Raw genomic sequence first — 26003 nt, 5'->3', positions numbered from 1 at the left:
CCACGAAACTGGATGGTGTATATGGACAACAAAACACACTCAGACGAAAGATAAAATTGACAGCAAAGTCCCATCAGTGAAATATAACATTATCGTTGCTTAGCTAATTATAGTTTGTAAACGTCTAGGATCATAGTAAACGAACTGTGAAATAAATATCAAATCGTATTTTACAGTAAACGAACTATGAAATAAGTGTCAAAGCGTATTCCACAACATATCACAGAATTACTATTAATTAGACAACGACAGTTTACTATAGATGCAATATGGACATGGTCAAACTAGTCGTAATTACGGGCAGTGCATAATTCCAATGTATAATTATACACATGGACAACCGCCATGTATGTAGGTAGTCTCACCAATGTTGTATGTATTCGCACGTTACGTGAGAATGGCTCTAAAGCCGAAACAGTAGTAGTAAGGAATATTAAACTTATTTCAGCCAGTCTGAACCTTTCCCTTTCAGAAAATTCTTTGATTTATCACGTATTCCATGACACTGAGTGACTGACACATACATGCATATCAATAAAAATGCTCGCAGCTTGTGTTCTAGTGGCTAACATTGCTGCCTCTGGATCACGAAGTCCTGGCCAGATGGGGGATTCTCTATTTGATCATCATTCGGGAAGCTGGCGAGACTGTACAGTGAAAAGATTGGGAATTTATACGGGCGCTGATAACCACACAGTTTAGCGTCCCACAAGCCAAATATCATCACACATTAAATGAATTCGCAATTGCCGATAATGAATACCATCAGCTGTAGAATGGAATGACGAAATTGAAAATTTGTGCCAGACCGGGACTCGAACCCGGATTTCCCGCTTATCGCGAGCGGTCGCCTTACCTTTTTTTTCTTTTTTTTAAAAAAATCTCATTTTGTTCGTTTTCGTTCGTTGTATCTTCTCTAGGCGGACGTCGAAAGACACCCGTTTCAGTTCGTCGTTGCTCGATTAACTCAGTTTTTTTATTACAGAGGGCAGCTAGCCCTCTGGCCGAACACGCTGAGCTACCGTGCCGGCAATACCATTTGACTATCCATGCACGGCTCATGGCCAGACCGAAACTTCCGTATGCCGTCAACCGTGCGTCTACATGACCTGTACTCGTACATCTGTTATGTCTATGCCCATCCTGTACGGGAACATACATAATCAATGTGCGAGTACAGGTGCACGGATAGCGAAATGGTAAGGCGACCGCTCGCGATAAGCAGGAAATCCGGGTTCGAGTCCGGGTACGGCACGAACGTTCATTGTCGTGATTCCATTATACAGCTGATGGTAGTCATAATCCGGAATTGCTAATTCATTTCATGTATTTCATAACGGCTGTAGTCGCCTCAGAATTTTGCATCGCAATCAGGAAAACGCAGGCACTGCAATATCGATATATCATCTTCATTATCAATAAAAAAGGAAATAATTAAAACAAAGTGCGTGCACCTGAAGTTACTATAGCAGTGATACGCATGCTGGTTAACGTTTTTTTTAAGTGAGATCAGTTTCCTTACTGTGCCGCAGATCTGGTCTGCACGCCGTTTTGAAAAGTATGGCTGATACTTTTGAACTATAGTGTGTTACTGACCACATTTTGAATCCATATCTGACTGATATATTTTGGATAATGGGCAGCATCGATCGTAAATATTGAAATCCTTTATTTTACAGATCGATGTCGGTCACTGTGTGACCATCTTCAGTGCAAAACTCTTCGAACATTGCAAGACCGCATCATAATAACACAATACTTTTTATTACATCTACATCTACCTCCATACTCCGCAAGCCACCTGACGGTGTGTCGCGGAGGGTACCTTGAGTACCTCTATCGGTTCTCCCTTCTATTCCATTCTCTTATTGTTCGTGGAAAGAATGATTGTCGGTATGCCTCTGTGTGGGCTCTAATCTCTCTGATTTTATCCTCATGGTCTCTTCGCGAGATATACATACGAGGGAGCAATATACTGCTTGACTCCTCGGTGAAGGTATGTTCTCGAAACTTCAACAAAAGCCCGTACCGAGCTACTGAGCCTCTCTCCTGCAAAGTCTTCCACTGGAGTTTATCTGTCATCCCCGTAACGCTTTCGCGATTACTAAATGATCCTGTAACAAAGCGCGCTGCTCTCCGTTGAATCTTCACTATCTCTTCTATCAACCCTATCTGGTACGGATCCCACACTGCTGAGCAGTATTCAAGCAGTCGGCGAACAAGCGTACTGTAACCTACACTATTAGGTGTAACATGTACAGCTATGATTACTTCCAACTGATATCTTCACTTTCACTGCATACAATAATTTTGCAATTACAGAAGAACCTGTCTTGTGACCTTAGCAGTTGCCGATCCAACATGTACCGAAACCGACCTGTAAAATAAAAGATTACAATTTTTACGACCGATGTTGCCGTTTATTCAAAATATGTTGGCAATAATACGGTCGTGGTGCACACGGTTGCCAGTGGAATTAGACACCGTACACGACTGTCACCAGGGTTTCGCTGCGCCGCGCCGACTCACCTCCGGCTGTGAGATGGTCCTGGGCGCCCCGGAGGCGGGGGACCTGGGTTCGGTGCGCTCCTCGCGGCGCAGCTCGAAGGCGGTGGCCTGCCCCGGCAGCGTGATCACCAGCTGCGCCGGCGACGCGCCCAGACTCGTCACCAGGTCCACCACGGCGTCCTGCCAACGTTACGTTACGTCACACACCGTCCACCGGTCGTGGCCAGCTGTGCGCCCGCTGCCGCCTGCGGCGCTACTCACCGCGTTCAGCATGTCGTCCAGACCCATCAGCCTGCTGGGGTGGTACACCAGGCCGCGCTCGCTGTCGTCCCTCATCGCCTGCGTCCGCAGCACCACGTAGTCCACGTATCTGCAACACGGCGCGACACGCACTCACGGGGGGCTCTCCTCAAAGCGCTACACTCTACTACCAATAAAGAACTCAGCTAGTCCAGGGAACATCTAACAACACATCAAGCACAGCAGGGTGGCTATCCAAAAAATAATTCCTGTGTTCCTCAAAAAGGACTTTAAAGGTTAAAATGCGTTTGTATAGATCCACCGTGCGAGTAATAACAAGCAATGTGGACGGCCCCTGTGTCCGAGCGGTTCTAGACGCGTCACTCTGGAGCCGCGCTGCTGCTACGGTCGCAGATTCGAATCCTGCCTCGGGCATTGATGTGTGTGATGTCCTTAGGTTAGTTAGGTTTAAGTAGTTCTAAGTCTAGGGGACAGATGACCTCAGATGTTAAGCCCCATAGTGCTCAGAGCCATCCGAACCATGTGAACAAGCTATGGGTGTGAGTCCTGGCAATTCACAGAAATAAATAATAATTATTTAAACAAAAAACTTTACTATGACTCATTTTTAAAACAGACTAAAAAGTATAAAATAATATTTCCTAGCTCCATAAAGATTCCTAACCTCATAAAAATAGTTCTGAAAATTTGTGCTTCTGAATTTTTAAAAGCTATGAAAATACTTGTAGAGTCTAAAACTGGAGACTTAGAAACGACAGAGAGGCTTCGTCCCGCAGCAGCCCTCAGTGGTTCACAACAGGCCACAGCAGTCCACCCACCCCACCGCCACCCCACATCGAACCCAGGTTGTTGTGCGGGAGGGGACCGAGCTGACATGGGGACTTCGAGCAACCGCACTTACCACGAAGCATTCGCAAATGCAATACAAAAAGGGGATAATAGCACTGGTGCACAAACTACCCTCCGCCACACACCAGAAACAAAAGAAGATTAATGCTGTACTGTCATCGAGTTCTGAGCTACGTTGAAAGTTTCAAGTCTCTAGCTCATCGGGAAGTTAGTTTAAAATCAATTGAAAAATTAGTACCGAACAAACAGGAAAGCGATGTTATAAAACCGCGTTACAAAGAGACTTAGAGCTTTAGAAACGGACCACTTAAGAAGAACACCTAGAATTTTCCGATCCGACCATGTGATGTGGAAATAAGAAAAAAATGGTTCAAATGGCTCTAAGCACTGTGGGACTTAACATCTGAGGTCATCAGTCCCCTAGACTTAGAACTAATTAAACCTAACTAACCTAATGACATCACACACATCGATGCCCGATGCAGGATTCGAACCTGCGACCGTAGCAGCAGCGCGGTTCCAAACTGAAGTGGAAATAAGATGAAGGGCGCAGACTCATTATAATATTACCGACAGAATAGAAGAAACACAGTTGGGATGATTAGGACACGTCAAAAGAAAGGAGTAAGACACATGGTCCAAGAGAGCACTCCCATGGCAACCTCATCGAAGGAAAAGAAGAGAAAGACCGCGGAAAGGATCGCTAAGGGGTATCCAAGAAGCGATGGAGAGAAGTCGAATAGAAGAGAATGAGGAAGAATGGCGAGATGGAGGTGTTCGGCGACAGATATGCTGGGTGCACACTTGTCTTTACTGCGCCTACTAATTACTCAACAGGAAGCTCACAATACATTACATCAACTAATAACTGGCAGAACATGGAGATTGTCCCCACCCCCCCTTCCCCGCCCCATTACCCTCCCAACCTACGAAATTTTGATCCGACCTAGTCTCTCTTACGCCTGTGTTGCCTGGGTATTCGCACCATCAACTTTAATCACTCTTTGTACATCCCAGAACGCCGTGCATCCCTTCTTACCTTTCGCATCCCCTTATCATGCCCTACACGTTTCCTCTACCATCTAATCTAATTACCTCTTCTCCTTACTCATACCGACGCATCCCACAACACTTGCACACCTACACCTCTCCCAACGCCACTTCAACTGCCTCCCCCTCTTAGGTATCTGCCCAGGTATTTTTGCATTCTATTAAGCCTAAACCTCCCCTCCCTATCGTATGAAACACTAGGCCTCACACATCCCCGTCTTCATCTCTCACTAATCTACACTACTGGCCATTAAAATTGCTACACCACGAAGATAACGTGCTACAGACGCGAAATTTAACCGACAGGAAGAAGCTATTGTGATATGCAAATGATTAGCTTTCAGAGCATTCACACAAGGTTGGCGCCGGTGGCGACACCTACAACGTGCTGACACGAGGAAAGTTTCCAACCGATTTCTCATACACAAATGGCAGTTGACCGGCGTTGCCTGGTGAAACGTTGTGATGCCTCGTGTAAGGAGCAGAAATGCGTACCATCACGTTTCCGACATTGATAAAGGTCGGATTGTAGCCTGTCGCGATTGCGGTTTATCGTATCGCGACATTGCTGCTCGCGGTGGTCGAGATCCAATGACCGTTAGCAGAATATGGAATCGGTGGGTTCAGGAGGGTAATACGGAACGCCGTGCTGGATCCCAACGGCCTCGCATCACTAGCAGTCCAGATGACAGGCATCTAATCCGCATGGCTGTAATGGATCGTGCAGCCACGTCTCGACCCCTGAGTCAACAGATGGGGACGTTTGCAAGACAACAACCATCTGCATCTTGCAACAGCATGGACTATCAGCTCGGAGACCATGGCTGCGGTTACCCTTGACGCTGCATCACAGACAGGAGCGCCTGCGATGGTGTACTCAACGACGAACCTGAGTGCACGAATGGCGAAACGTCATTTTTTTCGGATGAATCCAGGTTCTGTTTACACATCATGATGGTCGCATCTGTGTTTGGCGACATCACGGTGAACGCACATTGGAAGCGTGTATTCGTCATCGCCGTACTGGCGTATCACCCTGCGTGATGGTATGGGGTGCCATTGGTTACACGGTTCGGTCACCTCTTGTTCGCATTGACGGCACTTTGAACAGTGGACGTTACATTTCAGATGTGTTACGGCCCGTGGATCTACCCTTCATTCGATTTCTTGCGAAACCCTTCATTTCCGCAGGATAATGCACGACCGCATGTTGCAGGTCCTGTGCGGGTCTTTCTGGATACAGAAAATGCTCGACTGCTGCCCTGGCCAGCACATTCTCCAGATCTCTCACCAATTGAAAACGTCTGGTCAATGGTGGCCAGCAACTGGCTCGTCACAATACGCCAGTCACTACTCTTGATGAATTGTGGTATCGTGTTGAAGCTGCATTCGCAGCTGTACCTGTACACGCCATCCAAGCTCTGTTTGACTCAATGCTCAGGCGTATCAAGGCCGTTATTACGGCCAGAGCTGGTTGTTCTGGGTACTGATTTCTCAGGATCTATGCACCCATATTGCGTGAAAATGTAATCACATGTCAGTTCTAGTATAATATATTTGGCCAATGAATACCCATTTATCATCTGCATTTCCTGTTGATGTAGCAATTTTAATGGCCAGTAGTGTATTTCTCTTCATACCATGGCTTGGCCTACTCCCTAGTCCTCAACTCCATTTCTGCCTCGTGCCATTCATCCCCTTCCAACTCACTCCATACCCCCACCCTCCTTCCACTCGACCCTTATTTCCAGTTTGTACTCAGCGGGCCCCTTTTTGCTTATACCTACACTCAACAATCCTACATAATGTCTAACCTTCCTTTTCCTAATTATCCTTTCCCAGTGGAAGACCATCAGTTTTCGCTGAATATGCTGGCTTCCTTTCGAAGATATTCATCTTTGCACACCGTCATTTTCTGTTTTATTTTTATTTATTGTACTTATACTTCATTTAATACTTCTGTATAATAATCATCAGTTCATTTATTTAGCATGATAATAATTTCAAAAATATGTGAAGTGTCTCACATTTTAATCATACTTCGATTTTACGTATTTTAAACTGATTTAACTGCAGAGCGGAACATTTGTACTGCTCAGAAGCCACTAACCGCCCGAATGGCGAGAGCGACATCGCGGTTACTAGCGACCAAGTATAAGTATACATAATACAAATAAGGACTGGAAAAGAGCGTAAAATTCTGTGTAAAAGAAAAGATTGCAATTTTAAATGATTCGCTACTGGGAATAGCTTGAGAAAAGAAAAAGCAGTATCTCCTAAACTCTTTTGGTAAGAACTGTGGTGTAACACAATTTGTAAGGCGCTTGACACGTTTAGTATTGCTGATCCAAAAATACGCAGTCCACACCCAAACCGTGTGCTGTGCTCAACTCAAACTCATGTGCAATCTATCTGAACGTGGAGTACAGAATTCCGTATGCAAAAGCACTGCGTGCCGAAAAAGCACGATTGGTGTTCCCGCCGGGGAGGGGTTCTGTCCTATTGGGAGATACGAATTCACAGAACCATAGCGACAGTACAAGACTACCGACAGTAGTTTCGAAGGAATGCTCTTCTGACAGGCGAAGAGAGGCTAAAAAGACTTTGAGTCCTCCGTTTGGTAGAATCTGTTTTGTAAATGGAGGATCTCTTGCAAGTGAGATGGCTGCATCGTACAATGCAGAAAACTGCGAATCGACTGTCTCCTAGTAAACAGATGCACTGCTTCCAGAATCAATAAATCACTCTGCAGCGGAAAGTGCGCTGTTTTAAAGTACGAGAAAGCTTCAGTGAAGTTTGATAAGTATGAGAGAGGCGCTGGCAGAAGTGAAGCTGCCTGGATAGCTCAGTCGGTAAAAGCATTGTCCACGAATACGTGACTGAGGTTTCGAACGTCGGTCCAACACCCAGTTTTAATCTGTCGGAAAGTTTTCACATGTACTGCTTCATTAATTTTATTCTCCTAACTCATGACGGGTTTAGAACTAAGTCAGTTTATCATAAATGATCTACAGTATATTGGTATTTAGGAACATCAGTTGATGTTACCGACTGTATCATGGAAGATTTATCGTGGATTTTGGTTCAGCAACGAACAACAATATCATTTAATTTCAAAGCAATAGTGTAGGTCAGTGTTACTCATAAGGGAAATAGACGAGAGTGAATGTATGAAGTTCTGTCTGATTTTCTTTGAAACTGCTCCATATTTTGTCAAACTCTATACCTGTATATGACACTTTAGAGTGAAAAAATTGATGCTGTATTAGCATAATTAACAACATAATCACGACATATGTAACTTCTGCGGCAATACTAAAAACGTATCCCCCGTGTGCCGACACGTGACTCGAATCCAGATAGCTGTTGTGCTCTGACTCAATGGTTTGAACGCGTCTAACGGCGTGAAAACTGATACCTGCACTGGCCTCTCTCGCGCCACTTGTTCCAGATTTGACGGCCAGACGCGCTTAGCACCAACACTGCCGACGAATGGTAGCCGTCCGAGTGGCTCTAAATAATCAACTTGGTTTGTTCTGCGCGAAGAGTTATGTAATTTAATCCTCTTATCGACTTGACTGGAGTACACTGTTTAACTTTCTGAAGGTAACAGGGGTAAAATAAAAATAGCGAAGGATTATTTACAACTTGTACAGAAACCAGACCGTAATTATAAGAGTCGAAGGGCATGAAAGGGAAGCAGTGGTGAGAAGGAAGTGAGACAAGACTGTAGCATATCCATGATGTTATTCAATTTGTACACTGAACAAGCTGTGAAGGAAGGCAAGTAGAAATTTGGTGAAGGAATTAAAGTTCAGCGAGAACAAATAAAAACTTTGCAGTTTGCCGATGACATTGTAATTCTGTCAGAAACAGCAAAGGACTTGGAAGTGCATTTGAAGGAAACAGACAGTGATTGAAAGATGGATATAAGACAAAACCAAAACTAGGGTAATGGAATACAGTCGAATTAAATCAGTGGATGATGAGGGAATTAAATTAGAAAATGGGACAGAAAAACTAGTGGGTGAGGTTTGCTATTCGGCCAGTAAAATAACTGATGATGGCCCAAGTAGAGAGAATGTAAGATACAGACTGGCAAGGAGAGAATATTGTTTCCGAAGAAGAGAAATATGATAACATCGAGTATGAAACTAAGTGCTAGGAAGTATTTTCAGAAGGCATTTGTCCGTAGTGTAGCCTTCTACGGAAGTGAAACGTGAACGAGAAGCAGTTCAGGAAAGAACTGGAGCCTTTGAAATGCAGTGCTGCAGATAGATTCTGAGTGTTAGATGGGTAGATAACGTAACTAATGAGGAACTACTCAATAGAATTAAGGAGAAAAGAAATTTGTGGCACAATATGACTAAAAGAAGGGATCGGTTTATAGGACACATTCTGAGACCTCAAGGGATCGCCATTTAGTATTGGAGAGAACTGTGTATGTGTAGGTGGAGTCTGGGGTGGGGGGTAAAACTGGCAGAGCGAGAGTAAGAGACGAGTACAGTAAGCAGGTTCAAATGGGTATGGAATGCAGTAGTTATTCAAAGACGAAGAAGTACGCACAGGAGAGAGTGGCTTGGAGAGCTGCATCAAACCAGTGATTGGACTTAAGACCACAAAAACATCGATTGTGATATCGTTTTTGACTGTTTTGCATATAACACCATACGTAAAAACTGTCATACAATTACTCCGTAACGCTATTGAGAATATATACACTATGTGATCAAAAATATCCGGACACCTTGCTGAAAATGAGTTACAAGTTCGTAGCGCCCTCCATCGCTAATGCTGAAATTCAATATTGTGTTGGCTCACCCTAAGCCTTGATGACAGCTTCCACTCTTGCAGGTGCTGAAAGGTTTATTGGGGAATGGCAGCCCATGCTTCACGGAGTGCTGCACTGAGGAGAGGTATCGATGTCCGTCAGTGAGGCGTGGCACGCAGTCGGCGTTCAAAAGGTGTTCTATAGGATTCAGATCAGGACTCTGTGCAGGCTAGTCCATTACAGGGATGTTATTGTCGTGTAACCACTCCGCCACTGGCTGTGCGTTATGAACAGGTACTCGATCGTGTTGAAAGATTGAAAGATGCAATCGAAATCCCCGAATTGCTCCTAAACAGTAGGAAGCAAGAAGATGCTTAAAACATCAATGTGTGCTGTGATAGTGCCACGCAAAACAACAAGGGCGTAAGCCCCCTCCATGAAAAACACGTCTACACCATAACACAACCGCCGCGGAGCGCCAATTCTGCTCTCTCACGATGTCTAGTGATTACTGAGGTCGCTGATATGGAGTACGTGGCAGTAGGTGGCAGTACAATGCACCTAATATGAAAAACGCATGTTTTTGGGGGTGTCCGGATACTTTTGATCACACAGTGTATATCTTTTTTTTCTCACTGCAGTGAGTACTTTGAGTTTTGCGACCACTGTGAAGCTTTCAACGTAAGTACGAAAGTCGTATATTTAAATTGATGTAATTTTTATGAGCAGCACTGAGATACAATATTACTTACAGTTTCCATATATTTTTCACTGTAGCGCCTTCTCGAAGTGCTGATCCATTACCAGAAGTCCTCAGTCCACACATCAGATCTACATTTATGTATTTCTCTCTTTACACTAACGATTGTTAGATGGATCGTGAGATGAGCTTCTAAAGATCTGAGCCCTAAGATTTTTCTTACTCTACCTCCACATCTGCCGATTACTTTCCCTTAGGTCTTGGTTGTGGGAACTTGTACATATCAGTACGAGTCATCAAATCCATACTAATATTACTGTGACTGTTTCGTTGTCATTACTAAACCACTGAACAGATTTTGGTGAAATTTGTTATGGTAATAGCCTGAGCACTGAGGAAGAGCATAGGCTACTTTTGACAGTAAAAGAAAAGAACATCGCTCTATAAGAGGGTGAAGTAGGGAATGGAAGATATCAGTGAACGTAAACTACGGTATCGTGCAAAGGTCACAGAACCACACCAAAGTCGGCAACGCATGTCGATAGCACAAACATTATCGATGACTCGCTGCAATCCACAACGATGAATGGAAGGCGTCTCTGACGACATAACTTCTCTCTCAGAGCAGAGGTCGCTACAGAACCAAGCAAGGGCTTGCTCTGTCCAGTTCGTGACTCCGATGAGGCAGTCAGCATCATCTACTTAGGACGCCAACGCTATTCAGGTCTCAGATGGAACTGTACTTCTGTACGTCAACAGAACACTTCGCAATTGTTTGCATCAAGTGATGCTTTACTGTTCAGAGGCAGTAACAAATATTCGACTCACTCCTGTGGCAATGGGTTGTGTAAAGTTAACTAAATCTTTCTATCATTCTCGTAATAAAGTGAACTAATGTTTACATGTTATAGTTCATACCAGCCATCTCCCAGAGCAAATACCCATAGGTATGACCAGACGATTGTAGTTACGTCAGGTCATGACTATAACCATGTTAAAATTATGAAATTCATTATGTAATCTACATGTTGTATAATGTATAGCTTCTTCATTAGTATCACGCGTAGTTGCATGCTCCTGCCCATAATTCTCCATGTGAATTTTTTTGCGGCAGGTGGGAGAGGGGACAGTGGGGGGGGGGGGGGGGTACATCACGAGGTATGCTTATCCCAACAGGGCAGACAAAATAGGGCAGTGACGTTATTGCACATACAGTGGATTACTTACTTGCCATCGCTCATCACAACAGAACTACTGATATGCGAGTACAGCAGCGTGTAGCAGCTAGTGGCTGGTAAATTCAATTTTCATCAACTTGTCAATGCGAAAAATTTCTAATGGTAGTACAGTGCCCCTTGATGTTCTGTAGCACACAAGGGGGTCAGTCTATCAGATTCGATCTATCAGATTCGATTCGTAACTTGTACATATTGTTCGATGCATGCACAAAATGGAAATTTTGAAGAGCATAAAGGAAGAATATTAGGGTGTGCATTCGGTATATGACAAGGTCACTAATAGATGGAACAAAAGCTCAGATTGATAGAAGGATAAGGAAGAGAATCGGCCGTGTCCTTCAGAATGGAACCATCTATGCGTTCACTGTCATTTATTTGCGGAAACTACAGAAAATCTAAATCTCCATGGTAGAAGGGGGAAATGAACCCCAGTCCTTCTGAATGCGAGTCCAGCAACTCACCACTGCAACATAGCGTTTGGTGGCCTAACAGCGCTAAAAATCCTGCTTGATTCGGTTTCTCAAATCAAGCAGTATTCCTAAATGTATTGCAGGCATCTGGTAATGTGGCTTAAGACTCTAGCCTACATGAGTCAGGGAAAAGAAACCTATTGAATATACAGGGTGACTGAGATGCCCCTACAATGGATTTTATGCAACCTGCAATGCCTTCTAACACCACGCATGTGATTTTCATATTCTCTCACTCGCTATGTGCAAACTATTAGTCTTCAGTAAAAATGAAGAGGACCTTTTTGTAGGAAATTTAATGTAGTTAAATTTTGTACTGGGGACCATAGTTTTCGAATTATTTAAGTAAAACGTATGTGGTTTTCTAAGGCGTTGCGGGTTGCATAAAACCTATCGGTAGGGGTAGCTGAATCACCCTGTATATCTACTTGATGCGGTGTAGCTGACTGACAAATGCGTGTATCTTATTTTCTAAAGGCTTTATGACTATTTTGGGATGAGAAGACTGTTCCAAACAAGCAGTTTCGCGCCAGCTACGCACCGGGTAATGTTCTTGACATCGTATCGCTTGGCGATGGTCTCCGGCCTGGTGGGCAGGCTGAGCAGCAGCTGCGCGTTCTGCGCGTCCCTCTCCAGCTCCAGGTAGCGCGCCGCCGTCTCCTCGGGGGACTCAGTCGTTGACGTCGTCGTCGTCGTCGTGGTCGCTCGCCGGCGTGACTTGCGCGACGACCCGTCAGACCTGCGAATGCAAAACAACTCACCTGTAGATTCGCTTCTAGCCACAATGTCCAGCCTGGAAATCAGAGTCATAATGCAGTTAGTAACATTTTAGCTTTGTGATTGAATGACGGTATGTTTTGGGCCTGCTGCTGCGAGCGTTGATCTTGTGCGTGCTCACCCCTTAGACTCCCACCACACCTTGAGGGGTTGCTGATTTTGTGTCGCTATTTGTACTCAAGGTAGACTCCTAGCTTTCGCTGCGTCCTTCGATACGTCTTCCCGTAGCATTATTAAGGGGGGTAGGACGTCAAACTGGCCGACTTGGAGCAGGAGAGGCAGCACAGGACATTTTAATTTCCACTGTCTATAATTTTACAAATAAACTCATAAAACTTTGTCAACATGACCAGGAAGAATTCAGGATTCACACTCATAGCAATGGAAGTTCAAAAACATAACAAAATAATTTTTTTTGCGTGTGAAATTTCATCATTTTTTCACTTACTATTGGCTGAATTTGTTGCTATAGGTACACTTTTCTTCACAAGTAAGAGAGATTCTTCGGTGAATTTTGCACAGCATACAAACCATACTTACAGGTGTATGAAACTCAAGAATTTATTTAATTAATGAAAAAATGAATGAGCTGCTACATTTTAAACTTATGTTTAGAAAAAACTCAAATTTTATGGTTAATTATCTCAATTTTTAGCACAGTTTTTAATAGATTTGGAAAATTCTATAGTTTCATACACCTGTAAGTATGGTTTGTATTCTGTGCGAAATTCATCGAAGAATCTCCCTTACTTATGAAGAAAAGCGTACCTATAGCAACGAATGCAGCCTATAGTAAGTGAAAAAAATGATGACATTTCACATGAAAAAAAAATATTTTGTTATATTTTTGAACTTCCACTTCTATGAGCGTGAATGCTGAACCCTTCCTAGTCATGCTGACAAAGTTTTATGAATTTATTTGTAAAAGTATAGACAGTGGAAATTAAAATGTCCTGTGCTGCCTCTCCTGCTCCAAGTCGGCCAGTTTGACGTCCTACCCCCCTTAAGTGAAATGAGTTTCCCCTCAGTGGTTTCCGGTTCTCATTCATGAGGTGACTAGTGAAATCGTGATAATTTGAGTGCCGGAGCCCAAAGCTTTGAAAACTCAGTCCCTGTTTCTTTTTCCCCGCTTCATTACGTTGTAGACTCCGAACTAAACTACTGAAAAAACTTGGAGGCAGTGCCGTAAGTGTGATTCTGTTGTAGTTCAGTTATAATTGTGTTCCAGGTATGGCAGTAAAACAGATGATTTGGTTGACTGTCTGTGACGGGTATGTCGTTGATTCTTCTTGCACCTACCGTCGATTGTTTAAGTGGTCTGTCCCTTATATGATGTATCACATATGAGGTGTGCCAGGGAATGCCTAATACCACTGGTTTATCAGAGACTTTGATCGTCATTAACATTACGGTACTCACTTTTTATATTTCTTACTGGAATGAAATATGACTGGTCCCATGTTCCCGTAGGACTCTGTTCTAAGTCTAGGGGACTGATGACCTCGGATGTTAAGTCCCATAGTGCTCAGAGCTATTTTTGAACCATAGTATTAGGTTGATGCTAAGTTCGGAGCGTTTTTGTTTTGGATCTTGGTATTCCGGTTGCTATGGGTTTATTTATCGGCTTTATTTGTAGTTCACCATTGCTACTTGAGTTTACGTATTGTTATTTGGAGATAGTGAGTGGAACTGTGGACGCTAGAAAATGGAGTGCCAAGTGGAGAAATCGGAACATTTCCGACAGAGTCTTCTGTTTGGATTCAATAGAGATGCGACAGCAGCGGAGGCAGCCAGAAGCACAAGCGCCGTGTTTGGGGATAATGCCACTAGACAGAGCAGGAAAGAAAATCGTTTTCTCGTTTTAAGTGGGATCATCTTTACATTAGTGTTTCTCCACGTTCAGAAAAACCATCGGGGTTTGATGAAGATCGTTTAACTTCATAACTCCACAATGATCCACGTCAGTTATTCGAGAAGTGCTAAGTGTGATGAACTGTCATCACTCCACCCTCGTGTGAGATTTGCTTGCAATGGGGAAGGTTCAAAAATAAGGTGTATGCGTACGCATGCTCTAAGCCAAAATCACAAAAAATCAATGGGTTTCCATATGTGCGTCTATGCTTGTTCGTCATCAATTTGCTCGTGAACAGCACCAACCATTCCTATCCTGTATCATTACGGGTGACGAGAAATGGTCTCTTCATGCTAACATAACGAAAAGAAAGGAATGGTTGAGCCCAAACGAATCAGCAACTACCCGTACAAAGATATGCGCGAATCCACAAAAGATAATATTATGCATCTGGTGGGATAGCGACAGTGTGGTGTACTGCGAATTACTTCCCCGGGGTGTAACTATCACTGCTGACGTTTCTTGTAAACAGCTGAAACATGTTGCAGACGCAACCCAAGAACAACGAACGGGGAAGAATGCTTGAAGTGATGCTACTCCACGATAACGCACATCCACATTCTGCTAGACTGACAAAAAACGCTATACAGAAGCTGGGTTGGGAAGTCATTCCGCACCTACCTGACTCACCTGATCTTGCGCCCTCCGATTTTCACCTTTACAGGTCTCTATCGAACAACCTTCAAGGAACCTCCTTTCTGGATGAAAATGTACTCCTCAAAATAATGTGATTTCTACAGTCGCAGATTCGAAAAGTTACCCCAGCACTGGCAGACTGTTGTCAATAATGAAAGACAATGTATTATTGATGACTAAAGTCTCTGTTATGTATATCTGTTGTGTTTATTAAACGTACAGAAAAACGCTGCGAACTCATGCACCAACCCAATATTTTGGTCACACTCAAGCCATCTCTGTGTGAGGCCGAGAACCTTAAGAACGTTCCTCATAGGTGAACAGCCGGCAGCTGTTGCCGAGCCCTGCGAGTCGAAGGGGGCCCATGCGAGGCAGCTGGCTTATCTGACCGACACATGCTAATGAGCCGCCTTCTCGAGTTACAAGACCTGGAAACGTGTCCGTTCACTCGGCAGCCAGCTCACTTTCCATTTCCACAGATGCAGTTGTCAGCATCTCTAAACAGACTTGCATGTACTGTTCTAAACTGAGAATTGTGTGCGTAACTACCATGTAACTTAGAAGTTGGACGTATCGCCTGACTCTTATCTGGTCTATGTGTACTTCATCAGTTGTCCTGAGAGCTGGTGGTGCAGTCCTTAGATGATGTGTGCTCTTGTTATTTTTGACAACACAGTTGGTGAAGATTAAACCACAGTAGCATTAAATTGATCCAAATGGGGCCTCATTGGCGGCTAAGTCAGGGCTTTGCGATTTTCTGTCTAATTACAAAATCTGCAGGCAGACACAGATTTTTTTGTCTGTCGAGCTTATGCTGAGGACTGTTTTGTAGTAGCAAATGAGTGAGTTTCTTATGGGTAATTTTACAACAACCCTTCATCGCAGTTCGTCTGGTAAACGATGCCTTGACCCAGCTGCGTTGTCTCTTATAGCAACACTTGTCGCAGTTTTGCGAAGCACTAAATGGTAACGACGATTTCGACTTTTCTGTACACACATTTTACGTTTCTCAGAGTTATTGCTGCGTTTTAGATTCTTTTCCCTTCACTTGTGGTCTAAGTGTAGAGGGCAAAAGACTTACAGCCCGACCCTAAAACAAACGGTGAAGGGAAGTTAGTGCATCGATCTTGCTGAGTGCAGCTGTTCACTGAAATACTGGGGACGTTGTACGTTAACACCTACAGATACAAGCAACGTACCAAGGCCCTCAGAGACGCTCGACGTGACGCCTGGGTGTTCCGCTTGACATTTATTTTCAAGTTGCTGTATCTCCAAATGGTGGCATTCTAAGCAGTGTAATTCTATGGTACATGCAATCTTCAGTCAATAAAGTTCTTGTCTGTTGTTCGTAACGATATCTTGAATGTATTTATCAGATTCGAATCCTGGAGTGTTTAAGACAGTGAATACGAGTCGTTTATGAATCTTTACCCACGTGATTGACTGATAGTATGTTTCAGCTTTCCGGAGGAGCTCACCTTTCCATTTTTCTGAGATATTTGGATTCAAGTTCGTGGTGAATGGGGTTCAAATTCGCGTGCTGCTTCCCTGAGTTAGATTTTCCGTGGTTTTCCTAGATCATTTGAAGTCGATTGCCGGATTGTTTCTTTCGCGATATTCCCTAACTGAACTAGCATTCCGTCTTTAATGAACTCCACATCGACAGTACATCTAGCTCTAGAATGAAAACATTTTCCTTTTCCTGTTTTTTATATGAAATACACACTTTGTCTCATTAGCGATTTGTTAATTTCGTCATCCTGTACATTATTAAGTGACATTACACAAAAATGACATAATCTGTTTGCATTTATCAGCTTGTCTTGATCCTCATGTTAAACCCTAACTCTCCTTTCTTCCTAACGGAACAATCAAGGGGACTTCTGATTTATGCATCTTGTAGGGCACTTTTTATTACATTGCAACACGAAATTGTTGATTACATTTTCTAAAAGCTATTAATGATCAAATAACGCAAACAGAAAACGTCCCTAGTCATGGATCGGCATTTCTAAAGTTGGTAAGAGAGGTGCATGTGTACAATGCAAATATGAATTTCGCAGACCTTTCTTTGTTGTGCCTCACTGAAAAGTTCAAACGTTCATGGAACGCTACATAGAAAATAAACGCACAGCAGTAAACATTAATGATGAAATGATGTTAATTTGAATACAACAGCCTAAAGGTAGTAACTACAGAATATATATGGAGCGAAGGTTTGTACAGAAACCAGACAGCAGTTAATGTCGGACATGAAAGCGAAGCACTAGTTGAGAAATGATTGAGACAATGTTGTAACCTATCCCAGACGTTATTTAATGTACGAACGAAACAAGTGGTGAACGAGAACAATAAAAAGTTTGAAAACAGAATTAAAGTTCATAGAGAAGAAACAAAAAGCAATTGATATTTGTCAATGACATTGCAGTTATGTGAGAGATGGCAGAAAAGAGTATGTAATTGAACAGCCAGAAACGTAAATCAAGGGTAATGGAATGTAGTCGCAATAAATCAGGCGAGTCTGAGACAATTAGATTAGAAATTGAGACATTAGAAGAATTACATGAATTTTGAAGTTTGGGCAGCAAAACAATTGACGATGGCCGAAGTAGAGAGCATATAGAAACAGACTGATAATAGTAACAAAATCGTTTAAGAAAAAGAGAAAGGTTTGTAATATCGGATGTAAATTTATGTGTTAGGAAGTCTTTTCTAACGGTATTTGTCTGGAATATTGTTCAGAAGTAAACTTGAGCGATGAGTATTCCAGACAAGAAGAGAATAACAGCTTTTGAAATGTTCGTTTACAGAAAAATGCCAAAAGACTATATTGGTAGATCAGATAATAATGAAGAGTTACTAAATGCAAGCGATGAGGAAACAAATTTATGGCAGAACTTGACAAAAAGGAGAGATCAATTATAGGTCACATATTCAGGCATCAAGGTATCTTGAATTTGGTAATGAGGTGAAGTTTGAGTGGGTAAAGCTTGTAGAGGGGGATCAAGGCTTGATTTCAGTGAACAGGGTCAGATGGGTGTGGGTTGCTGTAGCTTTACAGAGGTGGAAAGGCTTCTATAAGACAGATTGCCTGGAAAGCAGTATCAGACCAGTCTTTGGACTGAATACATCAACAGTAACCACAACAACAGTACCGCTATATATCACTGGTTGTCTCCACCCGTCAGTGTACATATGCAGGGTGTTTGCCTTTGTAACATGAAAAATAATGAGCGAAAGCAATATTTATTTATGTAAACATTTTATTTATTTATTTGACCTGATCTGATTGGGGCCATCAAGCCCTCTCATTCATCGGATCAGGGTTTCACACAACAGTACCTTTTTTACCTCAAAGTTCTTTAAGAAATATTAATTTTAATATGACAAATAGTATTAAAATGATGTGAGTGCCTGAAGGGGCAAAGTGAGTAAATAGTACTGAGTATGTAGTAATAAAAATAATGTAGCGGTAACTGTACCACTGCAGTTGCTGCCACTGTTAGCGATAATAGTAAACAATAATAATAATAATAATAATAATAATAATAATAATAATAATAATAATAATAATAATAATAATAATACTAATAATAATAATAATGATAAAATTGACATTATACCAATTATACTATCAACTACAGGAGTCATACCACACAATATCCACCAGTACCTCAATGCAATACAGCTACATCCAAACTTATATGTACAACTACAGAAATCTGTAATTATTGATACATGTTCAATTACCCGAAAGTTCCTAAATGCAATGTAACATATACCGTACAGTTAAAAGGAAGTCACGCTTGATCAAGGTCCGCGTCACTTTCCATTTTTGACCAGACATAACGTCTGAGAAGAGAAAGAATAATAATAATAATAATAATAATAATAGTCGTAATAATAATGAAAATAATAAAGACAAAAATAACAGGGTAGCCGAGCGGTTCTAGGCGCTTCAGTCCGGAACCGCGCGACTGCTACGGTCGCAGGTTTGAATCCTGCCTCGGGCATGGATGTGTATGATGTCCTTAGGTTAGTTAGGTTTAAGTAGTTCTAAGTTCTAGGGGACTGATGACCTCAGATGCTAAGTCCCATAGTGCTCAGAGCCATTTGAACCAAAAATAACAATTGTGACAGTGACAGATCTAGAAAGAATTTATAGGTTTACAAGATAGATGCTTTCTGATATAGCGAGTTCTGGGGAAAGGAAATTTAAGGAGACTGGACCACATAAGAAGATTGAGAAAAAGAGGAAGATCGGATTGGAAAGAAGGATGTACAAGGACAACGAGCGCGTACAGGGATGATAGCAATCTTTATCTTTGCTGTAGTAGATAAGTCATTAACAGTCTTCTCAAGCTGGGAATGTTGTTCATTTCTCTAATAGATAGGTAAATGTAAGAAACGTTACTCTTTCCGAAGAGTTATGCACATAGTTTATGCAGTTATTTTCCTAGGAGTTAAGAACATTATTTATTTCTATTATGTAGCTGATGTACATAAATCAAATGTTTAAAAATAAATTTAAATCAAATTCTATCAATTTTATTTAAGGTGCTAGAATCGTTAAGTGTTTTAGGGATGGACGCAACATTCTGTACGTAACTGGCTGTATTCTTATGGTTATTCTGGTGGCGGAATGTTCATTTAAGCGAGATGTTCAAACGAGTGGGCACAATTTATAGGGAGAGAAACCTCTTATCTGAAAGACAGTGCATATGTAGAACGACAAAACTGACTTGTAAAGGGCCAAAGGCTCTATATTATATGAACATTGCTCTATCATTTCCTACTTTTATAGACTAACCACTACATATGACCCCTATGATTTATGCAGCGTTAATACCGGTTGAAACTTCTTTCTTTTTTTTCCCTTTCTCATTTCTCAGATGAAGTTTTCTGTTGGTGGAGAAGAGTGAAAAAGCGTGGCAGCTGGCTTGTGTATAGAGAGAGTATGACTGCACTCAAATGCAGGTAAACCAGGTCGCAGTGCGATTGCTTGTCGCGCAGCATTCAAAGCGTCCACTTGACAAATGGCGCCGGAGCGCCACTCTGAATGGGACCGGATTAGGTTAGGCAAGGGCCCGCTATCGAAAGGATCGGCACGTTTGTGCTGTTCCTCAACCCTGCTGTCAAGGGCAGAGCGGCGGACCCGTGGTGAATGCTACCTGCCGCGAGACCGGCGACAGCTAAGTGTGCCGCCGCGGCCTACTCACGCCACCAGTATTCATTTCCTTTACAGGACGGCGGGCGAATGGAATGGAACCAAAACATCGTTCTGCACGTTAAGTTGGATTGTATCCACATCTGTACCTAGGAAATAGCAGCGCAACACTGACGGAAAATGCTTCTCTTTCATCAACTGTACTTTGTAATAGCTTTTCGGGTGCAGAGTGAAAGCTGTTTGTAGTTCTGTTTCTGTTCATCAGTTTCTCTCACTCCGTGTCTCTGACCTGTATGGGGAGAACGATCTGTGTCTGAATTTTACTTAGCATTCAGTCTAAGGAATATTTGGGTCTAATGTCCCGACTAGGACGTAGTCATTGGGGACGGGAATGCAGTATACACGTATTTACCATCGTGACTTGGTAAATTAGATATTAACTGGTTCAAATGGCTCTGAGCACTATGGGACTTAACATCGGAGGTCATCAGTCCCCTAGAACTTAGAACTACTTAAACCTAACTAACCTAAGGACATCACACACACCATGCCCTAGGCAGAATTCGAACCTGCGACCGTAGTGCTCGCGCGGTTCCAGACTGTAGCGCCTAGAACCGCTCGGCCACTTCGGCCGGCTTTAGAACTACTTAAACCTAACTTACCTAACGACATCTCACACATCCATGCCCGAGGCAGGATTCGAACCTGCGATCGTAGCGGTCACGCAGTTCCAGACTGAAGCGCCTAGAACCGCTCGGCCACACCGGCCGGCAGATATTAAATGGATTGTTTCCCAAAGCTTCCCACTAACCTTATTAGTTACTCAATAATTTCGCCATTGCCCTTTATTAGCTGCTGGGATTGCAGAAAACATGATTGAGTTCCATGTATCTTGATGTTGTGACAGTCTGATCAGTGATGGTGTAGTGGATCACATATTACTTGCTGTTAGCTATTGGCGCTGAATGTTTGTGTGCTAATGAAGCAATCATTCCACTTCCTCACCAGTTCCAAATCCAATATCATAACAAGATCACTACAGAAACATCTAAACGCTATCATCCTCTGCTGCAAAATCTGAAAGATAAAATTTAATAAGACTAAAAGTGCCTGTCTCATTCTCACACACACATACCTTAAAATAGGTGCAGCCTTTGTATGATAAGATGTTGCGCACAACTCATTCACCTCTCATTCCCTACGTTTACAAGCGTCGCAGCTTGCACGAGACGACAATCAGATTCGAGAATCGATTTTCGCTTTCGTGCTTACATGTCAGTAATAAATTGAGCTTGCTAATCCGGCAAAATAGCGATTTTGTGAGCGTAAGTTGTCTCTATAGTTGATGTTCCGTATTCACATGGACGGTGAAGTGAGATTATCAATAACTTAGCATATTGTTTAAATAAAGGATATTATAATTTTCCGCTGATGTTATTAAGAGTAGGACGAGGAGGAAGAGATTGCTCAAGAAGAGATGTTTACAAAAATTATACACACCATTTAATTCAAAAAAATGGTTCAAATGGCTCTGAGCACTATGCGACTCAACTGCTGAGGTCATCAGTCACCTAGAACTTAGAACTACTTAAACCTAACTAACCTAAGGACATCACACACATCCACGCCCGAGGCAGGATTCGAACCTGCGACCGTACCGGTCACGCGGTTCCAGACTGAAGCGCCTTTAACCGCACGGCCACACCGGCCGGCCCATTTAATTCATTTATACACTCAGCCATATCACGCGCGTTGCAGATCACCGGTAGAACAGTACTGTACTTCAACGTTTCGAAGATATGGAATGTTTTGAAACTTTGCAATTTACTGTGTACGGTAGCCTCTACGACTAAAAGAAAAGAGTGATTTAGCAGCTTACAAATTAGTCAGCTACACAGAATAAGAATAAGGGGTCTTTACTAAGCAGTTCGGGTTTGCTAATTCACAAAATATGTCAACAATTATACAATAAATATAAAATACCGTTCTCCTTAATTAAATAAAGGAGAGTAATAACATCATGGTCAGTGTAATACTTTGAATACTACTTCTCCTTCACCCCACACGTAGTTACTACGTCCACATTAACTAGGATTTTAAAAAGCAAGTAGGATAGAGACACCCGTATCACGACACATATGCGGTAGATAGTTTGCACGGAGTGAAAATCGATTGTGGCAGCTCAAATCCGCCAGCCAAACTCGTACTTCCAGAATCGATACTGGTATCATGATTAACCAAAACCTATATAAGGAAACAGGTTTAGAGGAAACCTCATTTAGAAGCGTACGTAGGCATTAGCAACTGTGAACTTTGTTAGAAATGACCGTACCTGGAACAGGCAATGCAGGTGTTTGTGGGTTTGCATGTATGTGTGACATGTTAATGTGTGGAATCAGTGACGTGTTTATCTAACTTTCTTAGGAATGTAGTAATTTCTATGCATAAAGAATTTTTGTATTGTGTATGTGTTAAAAATTTAAAACACTGGATGTAAAAAACATTATACAATTTAAACTCTGTATATTCCTTGCCGTGACAAGAATGCATATAAATGTGCACAGCCAACCAGGTATGCCTACAACTTTCTTTTAAATGTAATATTTTTATAATAAATTTTGCATCTAGAGTATTTTTGTTTCAGTTTTTCCTTTCACATTCCATCTGAAACATATTACAAAGGGAGAGATTAAATTTCCTTATGAGACAGCACAGTATTCGACATAAACATTAAGTAATAAAACAGAGAGAGATCAAATACACAATGAAACATTTATTGTAAAACTTTCCCACCAGTGTTATCATGAACTGTGACTCATTGAAAATATTTCCAGTCAACATTTTGCACTGTTTGAATTATCTTTCTTTTTTAGATTTATCACTATCCAATACCTTCAATTTTTAAATTTCCTACTATCTGCCATCTTAAAATTTTAAATTTCTAACCCCTCATGTTGTTGATGTCGTGTGTTCAAGGTCACTGATGACATCATTCGTGCATGTGTCATGGTCATTGATGATATCATGAATTCAAGACAATGACTGCACGTGAGCTTGCCAGTGTTCAAGGTCGGGCAAAATGGAATGCCTACAGCTTTACTGCTTGGATCCCGCATTTAGTTCGACGCTATTCTAATATGGCTGGAGAGCCTCTACAATGTTGTTCGAGTTTAGGGGGAACAACAAGTGGGCTGAGGTGTGATTGGCAGTTTGGCTTGAGGAGGGAGGCAGCTGTGCAAGCCAGGGTGGCGCAGCGCTTAGCTCCTCTGCCTTGTGAGCAGGAGACTCGGGTTCTAATCCCGTCCTTCATACAAATTTTCCTTCTTCGCTTCGGTCTGCATATACAGGGTGGTCCATTGATCGATCTCAGAAATGATAAGTTCACGAAGGTACATGTATCACATTGGAACAACCGAAATAAAACCTATGTTCTCTATTTTAATTTAAAAAACCTACCTGTTACCAACTGTTCGTCTAAAATTCTAAGCCATAGGTTTGTGACTATTACAGCGCCATCTATCACAAAGCGAAAAAAGTGGTCCAACTAAAACATTCATATTTCTTTACGTACTACACGATTATGTAATAAAAAACGAGGGTTCCTATTTAAAAAACACAGTTGATATCCCTTTGACCTATGGCAGAGCCATCTACCGGGCCAACCATAGCACCATGTGGTTTCCCCCTTCAAGCTAGACGAGTTCTCGTCTTTGTAGTTTTTTTCGTTTGATGCTTATTTCGTGAGATATTTGGCCCGGTCACTATCAATGGACCACTCTGCAGACATCAAAGATGTTTTAGACTTGAAAAGATTTCTGGAACCCTACAGTTTCATTTCATTACTTGGTTTGTGAGTACCATTCCTCAGTGATTTTACTTAGTCAACGGGTGGGTATTGCAATGATTGTTATTCAGTTGAATGTACTATATTGAGCCCTATATGATATGAATAAATTGACTCCAGCATGGAAATGATCCAATTATGGACGCTTGTTTGTTTTTTCTTAGGAATCACCTCCTGCAGCTTGTCCTCGGTGATTAAAATCACCACGAGTTTGCAAGCAACCAAGGCAGATCTCTCTCTTTGTGGATGTGTGGTGTGTACCGATGGAGTGACACGAACACTTAGAAATTACGGAAATATTGAGAGATGGGAAGTCTTTTTCGACGTGAAATGGCGTTAGTATATGTTTAGAAGATAACCCATAACGCAGAGAATGAAAGTGTGCGCTGCAAGCTGCCGGACTCACCATGTGGGCTCGTATTCCTGGGTGGTGAAGTCGTCGAACACTTGCTCGGACACCAGGTAGTCCCGCTTCTCACGTCCGTGAGAGTCCAGGGCAGTACGGAGAGCCTGCACAATGAAAGCAAATTGTAAAAGTCTGTAGTAGCCTTGACGTTTCACGTGTTCTACGACATTTAACCTAGAATGATTTTCTGAGGCTAATGGAAACTCATTAGTACCTTCTACTTCACAATAACTGCCTTCATTTCTTTCCTTTGTACGATTATTTTAGAGTTTTTATACATTGCACGTTTTTCCTTGCCTTGAAACTTCCAGGCACATATAACAGCCATATTAACGCAATACACAAATTTGATTAGAGGTTTATAGCATCCATTTACGTCGGCTACAGACATAAATTTCTGGGTGCCAGTAGACTGTTACCCTAGAAATATGCAGATGCAGCAACAAGGTGTCATGTTTAAGTGTGATGGTTGGTGGACAAATTATTGAACTACGGGGAAAAGTTAAGTCTGCTACTAGCAATCTCTGTGAGATTGCGCAAAGTCGTCCAACTTAGGAAAAGGGGTGACACTACATACTTGCCTTGGCCGATGATTCAGGTTATGTGGCTCTTACACCACAGATGGCTCTTCTTACTTTTTACATGGTTTATGGAATGTCTGACAGTGCAGCTCCACCAGGAATGTTTCGTTTGAGCAGTTTAAACGATTTTCTTACTAGATATAAGAGTCCTTTTTAGTGTTTTCCTGTCTCTGCACGTATAGCTACAATGTGGTAGCTTAGATTAGTGGGTAGTACTCTAACAATAGAGGCAGGCATGCACCGTACATCACTCAAAATTGAGTATTCAGTGTATGTTCACAAGGAGATTACGTCGCATTCGTGATGACTCTAAACAATTTCAGATATGTATTGATACAATTGGAAAACAAACACAGTGTCAGTGTTTTACAGGCAAACAAGACAAGAAGATTTCTAAATAACGTGTTTATTTCAGGGAAAGTCACGTTATTTTATACATTCTCTTCTGCTTGGGAAAAATCCGTCTAAGAAGCATCTCTATACAATATCACCTGTCAGTAATGAGTAGTCAACGCTGTGAGTGAAAGGTAGTAATTTCTAACACACTGCGCCACCAAGGTATTTAGAAGACTAAGAATTTTTAGCATATTGCAGCCCCGTCAGCAACTGTGATAGACTAATATTTTGTAGAATCAGCCTCAGTTGCGCAAATTTTCGGCTCTTTACCAGGTTTCGGCTAAATTAATCTAGCCTTCTTCAGAAGCATAAAATTACTATAAGTTGCCAGAGTAAGGCACAGTCAACATTAAAATTAAAACCTATAGTACCGTGGTACCACGTCGAATTAAAACTACCGTACTTGACTAAAGTCCAGCTCGGCATCTCTTCACCAC

At 42.1% G+C, this 26003-nt stretch overlaps 1 protein-coding gene across 1 annotated transcript in view; it reads right to left on the bottom strand.

The window, feature by feature from the left end:
• LOC124775479 overlaps nt 1-26003 on the bottom strand; it is a gene marked incomplete at its 3' end in the record, with an annotated part of 225567 nt that overhangs the window by 61631 nt on the left and 137933 nt on the right. Inside the window, exons 6-9 of the mRNA XM_047250312.1 lie at nt 24590-24693; nt 12389-12586; nt 2770-2878; nt 2530-2688 (exon numbers count right to left, since the gene is read on the bottom strand). Coding sequence (XP_047106268.1) covers nt 2530-2688; nt 2770-2878; nt 12389-12586; nt 24590-24693 — 570 coding nt within the window. The remainder of the gene's footprint in view (nt 1-2529; nt 2689-2769; nt 2879-12388; nt 12587-24589; nt 24694-26003) is intronic.

Source organism: Schistocerca piceifrons, chromosome 2, assembly GCF_021461385.2.
Source record: "Schistocerca piceifrons isolate TAMUIC-IGC-003096 chromosome 2, iqSchPice1.1, whole genome shotgun sequence".
NCBI classification, from domain to species: Eukaryota; Metazoa; Arthropoda; class Insecta; order Orthoptera; family Acrididae; genus Schistocerca; species Schistocerca piceifrons.
Note: the sequence above shows the minus strand (reverse complement) of the source record. Positions and strands in the feature narration are given on the sequence as shown.